Source organism: Microcebus murinus, chromosome 15, assembly GCF_040939455.1.
Source record: "Microcebus murinus isolate Inina chromosome 15, M.murinus_Inina_mat1.0, whole genome shotgun sequence".
Lineage (NCBI taxonomy): Eukaryota > Metazoa > Chordata > Mammalia > Primates > Cheirogaleidae > Microcebus > Microcebus murinus.
In genome coordinates, this window is record NC_134118.1 from 38,720,825 (window position 1) to 38,734,783 (window position 13,959).

General features: G+C 39.3%; 1 protein-coding gene across 10 annotated transcripts in view; it reads left to right on the top strand.

Moving 5' to 3' along the window:
• The window catches only part of LRBA (LPS responsive beige-like anchor protein), a 635,991-nt gene extending 622,514 nt beyond the window's left edge, over positions 1-13,477 (top strand). For all 10 annotated transcript variants that reach the window (XM_076010592.1, XM_076010588.1, XM_076010587.1 and 7 more), the window contains 3 exons: positions 2,790-2,986; positions 7,646-7,797; positions 12,343-13,477. In XM_076010592.1, coding sequence (XP_075866707.1) covers positions 2,790-2,986; positions 7,646-7,797; positions 12,343-12,433 — 440 coding nt within the window. In that variant the 3' untranslated portion in view covers positions 12,434-13,477. The remainder of the gene's footprint in view (positions 1-2,789; positions 2,987-7,645; positions 7,798-12,342) is intronic.
• Positions 13,478-13,959: the final 482 nt, after the last annotated feature.

Consider the following 13,959-nt stretch of genomic DNA (forward strand, 5'->3'; position numbering starts at 1 on the left):
ATGGCACTGACAATGAATGGAGTGGAAAGATACTTAAGCTGGTTTGTGTGGAGGTTTGTGCAGGTCGCATCATCATTTCGGCCAAAGGTACTGTGAGCCTTCCAAGAGCCCCTGTAACATAAGGATCTGAGCAGGAGCAGAGCTGTTTCTAAATCATTGCTTATTTCATTATAACAGTAATGCCTGTCCATTCTCTGTCTCTGCCCTGAGCTGAGGTCTAGTCTTTTAGACTTATCTGGTGAGAAAGCACAGAGTATTTGAGTCACCTTATCTGTGTCCTAAACTATAACACTTAGTCTAGCTAACAAGGTGTATTAAATATTTAAAGGATTGTGTTTAAAAATTTAGTTGGCCAAAACATTGAAATAGTAATAATGATGGTAAGAATTATATAACTACTAGATTTTTTTTTCCTTCTTATACCCAATAATTTAATACATCCTGAGCCAGCATATGTTCTTAGACTATAAGTGACTCCGATGAGAAACATAACATGAACTTCTATGATAGGGCATCCATGCTCTGCACAGTAGTGTGGGACTGTGTGTGAGTGACTGTGTGTAAGTTACGGTGTAAGGTAAAACCAGGCAGAGTGATCTTAATAGTCAATGGGAAATTTTATGATTTGGCCTTTTTTTTTTTTTTTTAAGACATGGGTTCTAGCTCTGTCACCCAGGCAGTGTCACCAGTACAGTGGCACGATAATAGCTCATTGCAACCTCTAACTCCTGGGCTCAAGTGATCCTCCCACCTCAGCCTCCCAAGTAGCTGGGACTATAGGCCTGAGCCACTGCACCTGGCAGTTCAATGGTCTTTAAAATTTTCTGGCAAACATTAAAAACTCTGAGGCCAGCATGGTGGCTCACACCTATAATTCTAGCACTTTGGGAGGCTGAGACCAGAGGATCACCAGGTGTAGTGATGCACACTTGTGGTCCTAGCTACTCTCACCAAATACACTTTTCTGTGTCTTGGGGAGTTGTCATACTCCTAAGTTTAGATCAGCTTTTAACATTTCATCTTTAGTGCTTCCAATGCCATGAAATATTCCCTGAGATTCTTCTAATGTGATGCTAAGTATCACTTCTTCTGGGATATCAGTACTTTTGTCACAACTACTTTCCTAAATTTATGTGGATAAGTTCCCTTCACTTCTGTCTAGTGTCTTAGCAGTGTCAGCATCCCACGGACACTCTTGTATAATTCTATTCTTACTCAATTCAAATTCCACTTAGCTTTTTACTTTTCATTACTTTATTGCAGTTTCATCTCTTGGCCAGTACCTTTTTTTGATTATCCATTTTTTTTTAAGAGACAGGATCTCGCTCTGTCACCAGCCACAGTCAGTGGCATGATCATAGCTCACTATACCCTCCAACTCTTGGGCTCAGGCCATCCTCCTGCCTCAACCTCCAGAGTAGGTGGGACTACAGGCATGTGCCACAATGCCCAGCTAATTTTTTAATTTTTCTTTGCAGAGACAGGGTCTTGCTATGTTGCCCAGGCTGGTCTCAAACTCCTACACTCAAACAGTCTTCTTGCTTCAGCCTTCCAAAGTGCAGGGATGATAGGTGTGAGCCACCACACTGGACCCTGACTATGCATTTCTGTAAAATGTTACATGACTTTATAACTGGGAGACAAAGAGGCAACACAGCTACAGAGTTTGGTGTCTGTGCATGAACTAAATAATATGCTCAGTGACATACTTTGAAAGAAATGATGTGATTGGTCACTGATCATCATGCACATCTGTTATTTACATAGTGATTTGTGGACTGAAAAGCTTCCCATAGTGTGTGTGCTTTACGCAATTACTGTGAAAACTGAAATTGGAACTGTGTTGTTGTGGGACTGGTGTTATTTAGGAATGATAAATGAAATTCATGCATGCTGGAGCTATGCAAAGACTGCCTGTATGGAGAGCATTAAAAACTCTCTGAATGGCCAAGGAAAAACTAGAGCCTTATTTTCAAAAGGGTGTGCTTATGTCCCAGTTACCCCTCTTCTCTGACTCAGATATCTCTAGGAATTTACCCATCACACAACAACTTTTGTTACTTTTCATTCTTTGCTTTGCATGTAGAAGGTATTCAATAGAAACGAAAACAACTGTGGTGTGTACAAGCTAGTCAGCGGTTCCCCTGGTGGGATGGGGGTCATGGATGTTGCTGCTTGCTGCTGGAGCAGCGGGGAGGTAGACTGACTCAGTTGTGAAGAAGTGGCAGAAAGATCCCTGTGTGAATTTGGGGGGGATCCAAGGGTATTGTACTCGATGTAAAGTTGTGAGAGGGAGGAAGGCTGTGGCCTTCAGAATCTGCCCCAGCCGGTTTCCCCGCACAGGCCCACAGTGCTGTGCCCTTCAGGGCTCCTGTGAGATGCAGGTCATAACATGGCCTGACAGCACCCCAGTTTGTTCACATCCTAGCTTCCTTGAAGCTGTTCTAGGGTTTGAAATGTGTCCTGCTCCTTTCTGAATTCCTCCAGTTTGTATTGCCTCTCAGCATAATGAGTTTCATAAACTGCCTGTCTCTTGAGGAAAAGTGAACTTGCATGTGCATGACTCTGCTTCTCTCCTCTCCCAAGTAGAGGTGAGATCTGATAAACATGAAGAGGAGACCTTGGAAAATAACTTATATGTAAGAGGATATATAGTTGTTTTTTTTTTAAGGCTTTCTATTATACAATTATAATGTGGTACTGTAATCCTGTTTGACCTGTGCTCAAGATTCAGATCACATTTGTCTGTTTTCATTGAATAATCAATTTTGTTTCTCCTCTATTCTCAGAAGGACCATGTCTCATACATTCCATGAATGGAGACCTGTTAAGGACCTTGGAGGGTCCTGAAAACTGCCTGAAACCAAAACTCATCCAGGCTTCAAGAGAGGGTCATTGTGTCATATTCTATGAAAACGGCCTCTTCTGTACCTTCAGTGTGAATGGAAAACTCCAGGCCACCATGGAAACAGATGATAATATAAGAGTGAGTACCCTGTAACCTTTCAGCCTTCTCACTTTTTACCTTCATGTGTGGGAAAGGGTTCACCAAAGAAACCTCTGGGTTTTTTTCTGTTCGTGTGTGTTTGTAAAGACAGGGTCTCACTCTGTCACCCAGGCAAGAGTACAGCAGTATCACCGTAGCTCACTGCAACTTAAAATTCCTGGGCCTAAGTGATCCTCCTGCCTCAGCCTCCTAAATAGCTGGGACTACAGGTGTGTGCCACCACACCTGGCTATTTTTTTGTATTTTATATAGAGACAGGATCTTGCTCTATTGCTCAGGCTGGTCTTAAACTTCTGGCCTCAAGTGATCCTCCTCTCAGCCCCCCAGGGTGCTAGGATTACAAGTATGAGCCACTGCGCCTGGCCCAGAAACCTATTTTTGAGTTGCTGAGGACCCCCATTCCATGCTGTCAGAAAACAATTAGGTACCTAGAACAAGGCTCATGCACCTCTCAGACCACAGCAGGTCCCAGCCATGCCGACTGCATCACTCAGCCAGTGAGCTGTGCTTGAGGCCACCCATGGAAGCTGAGGACACACCTTCAGCGGAAAAAGTTTCTTAGGGGTTTCTGAAGCCATCCTGGGTGGCTTTCAATGGCACTGCCCAGTTTTGTTTCAAATCTAAGAAAATTCACTGCGTAGTGCTGTCATCTGATTATCATTAGAACATTAGATCATACCTAAAACTGGCTTCTCTTTATAATTGAATAGATTTGTGATAGGAGCAACAAGGATTATGACTATTTAGGAGTAGCATCTAATTTCAGACTTGACTTCTTAACAGGACCAAAACATGTTAAGGGGGTTGGGCTTCAAATTATAATGTGAATTAGGCAAACCTTTTTCCCATTTGGCACACCAGAAATGGAAATGCTACTGGACCTTCGGGGTCTTGCTTCATTTTCAGGACAGGGCTCCACACGTACTAGAGGTTGAGCAAAATAGGAATGTTCTTTGAGAGGCTATTTTTTCAAGCTCCTTTGTTTCTTACCTGCAAACTGCTTGGTGCAGGTTAAGGTAAAATGAAACCGGAGTGACCCTATCATTTTCCAGAATGGGGGCTGGGAATGCATGTGACCTGTGTACAATGAGGGGATCTAGGACACGTTGGGGCAGGAGCAGGGTCACAGGGGCCTCTGCCCTCTGAGTGTGGCTTTAGGCTATCTTTGAGCATTTTCCTCATTGCTATTCCTGACCTGTCATTTAAGCTCTGGGCAGCTTAAATGACACAAATTCCCAGTTTCCCAGATCTAGCCTGATCGCTGCCTTCTCCCAAGTAAATACCTGGGGTCAGGAAGTATTAAGGAACAAAAACCCTACATATAGGTTCCACTGATCAGATCAAGGGCCCTTGCTGTTCTGTATGTCAGGATTCATTTCTTAATTCACTAGACGGCTTCTTCCTCCTGCCTCTCCATTGCGTTCTGCCGGCCTCCTCCACGAAGGCATGAACACAGACACACATTCTGCTTTTATTTTTCCCTTCCTTCCCATAATACTTCATTTAAACCAAGTACACATCAGAGGATTTTCCTTTCCTCTTTTCTTTACAACAATAATGTTGATAATCTGTCACTTTGAGTTGCGATTATATTGTCAGCTACGCTAATAAATCTGTAAAATAATTTGAAATCCCTAGCTGACTGAAACAATTTCCGTGGCATTTCAGTTAGCACCAGAGGCTCTGGGAAGTTCCTTGAGGCAGCAGGAGGAAGGCTTTCTGCAGACTGTTCACACACACATGCTTCTCCTCTCTGCCCCGTAGCCTCGTTTTTTCCCTCTGTAATATTTCCCACTGGATTTTAGGCTTAAACAATCCGTTGCCTTTTTCCCAGCACTCCTGCACTTTATCATGCTAACTTGCAAGTGGCAACTGTGTGATTACAGCAAGCTGGCCTAAAATGAGCATTACCTGCCCACGGCTCCAGAGACGGATACTTTCACAGCTAACTACCTTGGGAAGCGAGGAGGAAAACCACAGGCTGGGGAATACGAGACATCACAGAGCAAAATTCCCCAGTCCCATCCTGCGGTCTGAGTCTATATAAGGAAAGAACACCATGGAAACAAATTAGTCATCAGCTCAGACCAGAAATTAAGTTTCTGTGAAATACTAAGAGCCCTGCAGGCAGGCAGCTTGGGGAAGTGGTACACTAATCAAGCCTTCCCACCTGTTTTTATTTTAGATGCCAGATTATTTAGTGGCATTTTGGTGAACAGCATATCATAGTGCAGCGAAGTTATTTTATCCCAAACAAAGGATAACCACCATTTCACCCATAGGAACTCATTTATTTTCTTTTCCTGAGGCTGTGTTTTAGGATGTGGTCATCCCCAACAGACTGCTGTGGCCTGCTGGTATCTCCTTAAAACTAGCACAGCTACAGTGTTGTCCAGTGCACTCAGGATTTCATAGGATGAGGTTAACACGTCTCTGGGCCCTCCAAAAATCTCTACCCAACTTGATACTGAGGTCTACTGAATTAAGAACCATGTGAATGCTGATTTGGGTGCAAGATTCAGTAAATGTTACTCTTAGTGCCAGAGGAATTTGACAGATTTCTCACATAAGAGGCCAACAAAATAACTTTTTCACTTTGGGAGGTTCATTAAATGTTTTGAATGCTGATGCATGGATAGCCCTTAAAGTCCAGGTTTATTAATAATTTCATTTCAGATGGAAGTAGGATTAGAGATTCTTTACTAGAACAAAGAATTAAAGATTAATGGTTTTAATTTATGCTTTAATATAGCGCTTATGCAGTAAAAAGCCTCAAGTATAAAATTCAAGTGAACCACAACCATAAGGTTAATGGATTTTCATCAGCTGTATTTTATAAGTGTAGCAAATAATTGTTTGCCCTAGTCTTCATTGCAATTCCTAGATACCCCCTAGAGATTGTCATTTGTGCAGTGAATGAGGGGAAAAGATATTAAGATTTTTTTCAAGATGAGTAAAAATCAATATGTGTTTAGTCAATAAGACAGGGAATACTTCTCATATGTAACTGTCTTTCACAGTTTTTATATCTTAGATTTTTGTGTTGAGAATAAGCTATATTTAAGAGATTACTAAAAGTTGGTATGTATGTGAATGTGAATTCAATGGATTATGAAATACTCCTTTATGATTTTTAAAAAATTTGTCAAAGGGTAAAGACTTAGGGTAACTATGCTAAAACTGAGTACAGTACAGTGTAAATATATTTTTCAGAAATTAGATTTTTTTCTTCCAGCTTGCTAGCACACAGTCTGTATTCCCATGTGCATTGCGTCCAGGTGGACACAGAGTATAGGCGACTGCAGTGACTGCTAGAACTCCCAGTGCCACCCACTAAAGAAAGGAAATTTGTATCTTAGTAGGTTCAGAAAACAAGGCTTAGAGGGAAGGCCAGGAGAAGAGGAATCGGTAATAGGGTGAGACCTTTTATATCAGGAGCAGGCACACTTTTTCTGTAAAAGGACAGAAAGTAAATATTTTAGGCTTTGAGGGCTCTATATTCTCTGTTGCAACTATCTGTGAAAGTAGTCATAAACAAATGGGTGTGGCTGTGTTCTGATAAAACCTTATTTATGAACAGTCATATTTGGAATTATATAATATTCACATCATGAAAAGTTCCCTTTTTTAAACCGTTAAAAAATGTAAAAACAGGCTGGGCATGGTGGCTCATACCTGTAATCCTAGCACTCTGCAAGGCTGAGGTGGGAGGTTTGCTTGAGGTCAGGAATTCGAGACCAGCCTGAGCAAGTGCAAGACCACCCCCCCCACCCCCGTCTCTACAAAAAAAGAAAAAGTAGCTGGGTGTGGTTGTGCGTGCCTGTAGTTCCAGCTTCTCAGAGGCTGAGGTGGGAGGATCACTTGAACCCAGGAATTTTAGGTTACAGTGAGCTATGATGATGCCAGTTAGTGACAGAGCAAGACTGTTTAAAAAAAAAAAAAAAAAAGTAATACAAAAACAGGTTGTGGTCTGCATTTGGCCCACAGGCTTTCATTTGTGGATGTCCATTTTACAGGATCAAAGAGCAAACTCCAAGTCTGCATCTCTGTTCAGCGCTGGCAGGAAAGGACAGGGAGCCATAGACTAGAGGTGACTAAATGACAGGCTGGAGCACCGTCAGTCCTGGGGTTTAATCACCATGGAAGTTGTGGCTCTCTCCCAGGTCCAAATCCAGCAGCCCAGTGAAGGTGCCAAAGCTGCTGGCCACCTCCTTGGGGCAGAGGGCATGTGAGGTCAGCTGGCGCTGTCTGCCACTCCTTGGCACAAAATAGGCTTAGCATGTCCACAGGACAACCAGAGATGCCAGGAGCTCCTCGTTAAGAGTGCTGGCCCCAGTCCACAACACACACCATCCCAGCAGCATTTTTCGAACTGGGAGAGTGCCACCTAATCCTTTAAAAAAAACAAAACTGAAAAAGCAAAACCAAAAAAAAATCTCAAGCATAACCTAACTTTGTCCATTTGATATCTGAACAATGGCAGGTCGTCTAATACTCATGATTTTCCGAGAGCTTCTCAGGGTCTCTCTTCTCCTTGCACTACGGTAGCTGGAACAGCGTAAGAATGACTCTAACACAGGGTGGGTGCTCAAGTTTCCCTAGAACCACATCTCTACTAAATGTTGCTGTGTCCCACAGGCCATGCAGCTGAGCCGGGACGGGCAGTACCTGCTCACAGGAGGAGACAACGGCGTGGTCATGGTCTGGCAGGTATCAGACCTCAAGCAGCTCTTTGCCTACCCAGGCTGCGATGCTGGAATCCGGGCCATGGCCCTATCATACGACCAGAGGTAACACTGGAATTGTGGTCTACTAATGGTAGTTTGAAACACTATACAGGGAATTTCTCTAAATGGGCTGATGGATGAGTTGAGTTGTGGGCTCACCTGTGCAATCAAAAAGGCCAGTGAATACTTAGGTTCCCAAGACTCTTAGACAAAGTTTGGGTTCTCAAGGAATACACAAGATTTAAGTAGAAAAGGCTCCAATTAAATTGCTGTAAAGCTTTTTACATTTCTTTAAAGCACCTTTTTTGGTAAGTAAAATCTTAAGAGATATAAACATATTTAACATAAAATGCCTTTGTCTCTACCCACAGAGATTGCACTGAAAGATGTAGCTTATTTCCTAAAACCTCCCAAATAGTAAATTTTGGGAGGATAATCTTTACCTGGCATCTTATCTCCTCTTAGCATATAGTCACTCATTTTAGTTCCTATTTTGGTTTATTGTAATAACACACATAAAATTAGCTATTTAAATCATTTTTAGTTGTACAATTCAGTGACATTAAGTACATTCCCAATGTTGTACAACTGTTACCACCATCCATTTCCACAACTTTTTCATCATCCCAAACAGCACCTCTGCCCATTAAACAGTGACTCCCCACAGCTCACCTCCTTTCTACTTTGTCTGTATGCATTTTCCTCTTCTAGGCACCTCCTGTTAAGTGGAATCGTACAGTTGTCCTTTTGTGCCTGGCTTATTTCACTTAGCATAAAAGTTCATCCATGTGCATGCATCAGAGTCACATTCCTTTTTAAGGCTAAACAATATTCTGTTGTATCTATATGCTATGTTTTGTTTATCCATTCATCTCTCAATGGACATGTGGGTTGTTTCCACCTTTTGGCTATTGTGAATAATGCTGCTATGCACATTATCATCTGTTCAAGTAGCTGTTTAAAATTCTTTTGAATATATACCCAGAGTGGAATTGCTGGGTCATGTGGGTAATTCTATGTTGAACTTTTTGAGGAACCCCCAAATGGTTCCACAGTGGCTGCATCATTTTACATTCCCACAAGCAATGCTCCAACTTCTTCACATCCTCCCCAGCATTTGCTGTACTCTGGATTTTTTGGTAATAGCTGTCATAATGCATATGAAGTAGTCTCCCATTGTGGTTTTGATTTACACTTCCCTAATGACTAGTGATGTTGTCTTTTCACTCTCTTTATAGTGTCCTTAGATGCACAACAACTTTTAATTTTTATGAAATCAAATTTTTTCTTTTGTTACCAGTGTTTTTGGTGTCGTATCTAAGAAATCATTGCAAAATCCAAGTTCATAAAGCTTTTCCCCAATGTTTTCTTCTGACAGTGATATAGCTTTATAGTTCAACTTATGTTTAGGTTTTTTGATCCATTTTGAGATAATTTTTGTATATAATGGTAAGGGTCCAACTTTTTTGTTCTTTTTCAACATTGTTTTGGCTATTTGAGGTCCTTGGAGAATCCATATAAATTTTAGGATGGATTTTCTAGTTCTGCAAAAAACATTGGTATTTTGATAGGGACTGCATTGATTGCTTTGGATAGTACTGACATCTTAATGTTAAATCTTCCAATCCATGAACATGTGATGTGTTTTCATTTATTTATTTCTTTCAGCAACATTTTATAGTTTTCAGTATACAAGTCTTTCTGCTGCTTCAGTTGATTTTATTCCTGAGTATTTTATTCTTCTTGATATTGTAAATGGTGTTTTATTTTCCTTCTGGATTGTTACTAGTGTATAAAAATGCAGCTGATTTTTACATGTAGATTATGAAAGTTGCAAACCTGCTGAATTTATTTATTAGCTTTAACAGTTTTTTTGTGAAATCTTTAGGATTTCCTACATATAAGATGTCATCTGTGAACAGAGATGATTTTAATTCTTTCCAATTCAGATGCCTTTCTTTTTCTTGCCTAATGGCTAGATCTAGGAATTTCAATACTATGTTGAATAAAAATGGCAGAATTGGACATCCTTCCTTGTTCATGATCGTAGGGGAAAATTTTATCTCTCATCATGAAGTATAATGTTAGCTCTGGATTATTCATAAATGCTCTTTATCATTTGAGGTAGTTTCCTTCTATTCCTAGTTTATTTAGTGCTTTTATAATGAAAGGATGTTGAGTTTTGTCAAATGCCTTTTTGGCATCAATTGAGATGATATGTGGTATAGTGCATTGATTTTTACATGTTGAATCATCCTTGCATTCCAGGAATAAATCCCACTTAGTCATGGTGTATAATGCTTTTATTATGCTAGTGAATTCAGTTTACTAGTATTTTGCATCTGTATTCATAAGGGATATTAGTCTGTAATGTTCTTTTCTTGTAGTGTCTTTGTCTGGCTTTGGTGTCAGAGTAATGCTGGCCTCACTGAATAAGTTGGGAAGTGTTCCCTCCTCTTTAGTATTTTTGAAAGCATTTGAGAAAGATTGGTGATAATCCTTTAAATGTTTGGGAGAATTCATCAGTGAAGCCATATAGTCCAGGACTTTTATTAGGCTTTTGATCATTGATTCAATTGTCTTACTAGTTATAAATCTATTCAGATTTTCTGTTCAGTTTTGGTATATTGTGTGTTCTTAAGAATCTGTCCACTTTAGGTTATCCAGTTTATTGGTAAACAGTTGTTCCTAATATTCTCTTATAATCGTTATTTCTGCACAACAGTAGTGCTCCCACTTTCATTTCTGATTTTTGTAATGAGTCATCTTTTCTTAGTCTAGCTAAATATTTGCAATTTTGTAGCAAAATTTCATCTTTTCAAAGAAGCAATCTTTGGTTTGATTTTTTTGTATTGTCTATCGCTACTCTATTATTTCCTTTCTCCTGCTAGCCTTGGGTTTAGTCTGTTCTTTTTCTAGTTCCTTAACCCTTTGCACTCGCTTGCTTTTTTCTCGATTCCTTTATTCTACTTGGGATTTAATTTTTTAAATACCCCAGATTTTACGAAGCACGGCAGTAGAATAAAAAACTGGAGTTTCTTTTCATACAAACTTATGGATTTTTTAATATTTCAAATTATTGATAGAGTAATTTTAATCTCTATAATTTTTGCTAACCATGTCGAGTCACACTCGACATCTAAGTGCAAAGGGTTAAAGTGTAAAGTTAGGTTATTGATTTGAGATCTTTTTTAATATGTGTGTTTATAGCTATAATTCTCTTAGCACTGCTTTTGCTGCATCCTGTAGGTTTTGGCATGTTGTGTTCTCATTTGTCTTAAGGTATTTTATAATTTCCCTTACGATTTTTTTGATCCTTTAATTTCCATGTATTTATGAATTTTCTTATATTGATGCCTAGTTTCTATGATGATCAGAAAAGATACTTTGTATGATTTATCCTGGAGATTATTCCATGTGCACTTGAGAGAAATGTCTATCCTAATGTTGTTGGGTGATCTATGTATGTGTTAGGTCCAACTGGCTCACAGTATTGTTTTCCTCAAATTCTGCCTAGTTGTTCTACCCATTATTAAAAGTGGGGTATTGAAGTCTCCAACTGTTATTATAGAATGGTCTATATCTATATAGAATGGCCTATAGAAGGTCTATTTCCTTCAGTTCTGTTAATGTTTATTGCAAATATCTTTGGTGGTCTGATGTTTAGTGTACATATAATTTTTATATTTTCTTGGTGAGTTGACTCTTTTATCAATATAAGTATCCTCCTTGAAACAGGTTTTTGACTTAAAGCCCATTTTGTCTGATATATTAGTATAGCCACCTCAGCTCTTTTGGTTTACTTTTTACATGGAGTATATCTTTTTCCATCCTTTCATTTTCAATCTGTCTCTTTAGAGCTAAAGTGACTCTTGTATAGACTGCATATAGTTGGATCATTTTTAACATTCTGACTTTTGGCTGGGCGGTTTAATCTCTTTATATTTAAAGTAATTACTACTGATACGGGAACTGACTTTTGCCATTCTATTTGTTTTCTGTCTTGCTTAAAGTTTTGTCCCTCATTAACACTTTCTTTTGTGTTTAGTTGATTTTTTTGTAGTGACACACTTTAGTTCTTTAATTTTGATATGAGGTATTAAAGAGGATACCGAGGACCAGGCCCCTACCCAGAGCATGATGGACATAGAATATTCCTCCACAGAGGAGAGACCACTCACATTATGGCCAACACTCCTCTTCTTATTCATCTCTGTCACTTGAATGTGTGCTGCTTCCTCCGCCAGCAATGAATGTTGAGATTGTGATTCTGATGTCTATGCCTGAGTCTTGCTAGCACAGCCCCCGCCCCCTTAGAAATTACCAAGTCTGTTCAGGTTTTAGTGACCCAGCTGCACATACTTGTCCTTTCGATGAAAAAGCAAGCTACGGCTTGGATCCTTGTGGAGTGTCAAGACGCAGTACTCTGAGCTTATTCAGGATACATTTTAGTCTAGTCATTCAAAAAGTACCTTAGTTCTAAAATTGCAGGTTTGACTGCCATCTTCTATATTTACCTTGTGGATTTAGGGAGGGCAGTTCCTCCTTTAGTGACAGATCTCCTGGAAATACAGGTTTGTAAAACTCTTCTCTCTCTGCTCCCCCCAGGTGCATCATTTCTGGCATGGCTTCAGGGAGCATTGTTCTGTTCTACAATAACTTTAACCGGTGGCATCATGAGTACCAAACCCGCTACTGATGACAACAGCTGCTCATCGGCCCTGACCCCAGGCTGAGCAGAAGTACCCGAGCATCATTCTCTTAGAAATAGCTATCACATCTGAATGGAACTTAAATTTGCTCAAAGCAGCAAAATATTTTTTAAAGTTAATTGCTATTTTTGTAGATTTTGCTTGACTTTTGGGGGGGAATAATAGCAAAGCAGAAAACTGGCTGCTTGGTTCTGTAGTTTAAAAAAAAAATCTATATTTTTAGTCATAATGAGAAGTCTATTTTCACCAATTATGGAAACATACAGTGGAGCTAGTAAACCCAATTATGAAAAAACATTTCCCATTTATCCGCAATCTTGAGAAATATGATTTTAACATTGGGGAAATTGGTTATAATACTGGAATAGGGGAAGTTTATGCAGAAATTTGGGTCCTGTATTTTTCCAAACAATTGTGCTTCTTCAGTACTGAAATTTCTGGGATTTAAATAGTAATGTTTAAATTATGGTAAATGTAATTTAAAACATCTCAATGAATTATTTCTATCAATATTATTCTTCAAGCATGTTTTAGACCTAGAAAAGTACGGTTTGGGGGAGGCTATTTTATTTTACTGTGTGGTTAACATAAAGAGTCTAAGTTATAGCAAGTGTGAAACAGTTACCATTTTTTCCTGATCTGTCATCTTCATAGCACAACAGAATGAAATGATGGAAATGCTCTTGGGTCGCCATCTTTGTTTTTCTTTTAAAGTAAATGAAAGTACCAAAGTTCACCCGAGGGGTGACTATGCCCGGGAGGCAGGGCCATCACTGGGGACCCCCTCTCCAGTTTGAGGACAGAGGCTACCAGGTGCTGTATTAAGCAACACCTGTTTTACCTTCTATTTGCTATTAAACTATCTCCACCTTCCTTTTGATTAGCAATTTGTACTAAGAAACAATGTATTTTGGTGTTGTATTATTCTACTTTTCTAGTAGAGTGCTGTGTGGAATTCTGTGAAAAATATTTGAGAAAAGATCTGTATTGCATAAATAAATTCTTTGTATGTTGTGAACTTTGAGTTGAAACTGACATTCTAGCTCTTATTTCTCTTGCAACTTCCCTAAGTTGTCCTTTCTCCCTCACCCCCACATTCAGTTAATGGAATGAACAATTCGGTTTGACAGAAAAAAAGTGAATGAAATGGCATTTAGTACTTGAATTGTTATAAATCTAAATTTTAAACATTAATGAAACAGTTATTCACAAAGAAAATGCCAAACTCTGATTTAGTCATAGTTTTTGATCAATAACCAATAAGAGAGAGACCCTCCTAACTGAAACAGGGAAATGGGCTTTCTCTGGCCGTATCTCTCCATTTTATTGGGACTTACACATACGACCTAGATGTGAATCTTACAAGTGACTAAACAAGGGACTTTATGTACTGTTCCACTAAGATCCATGATTTTACAAAGCATTAAAAAAGAAAACAAGAGATGATAAAATATGAGGGAGAGAAAGAACTTTTTTAGTATCAAAGAAATACCAAAAGTTACTGGGTAAAGTA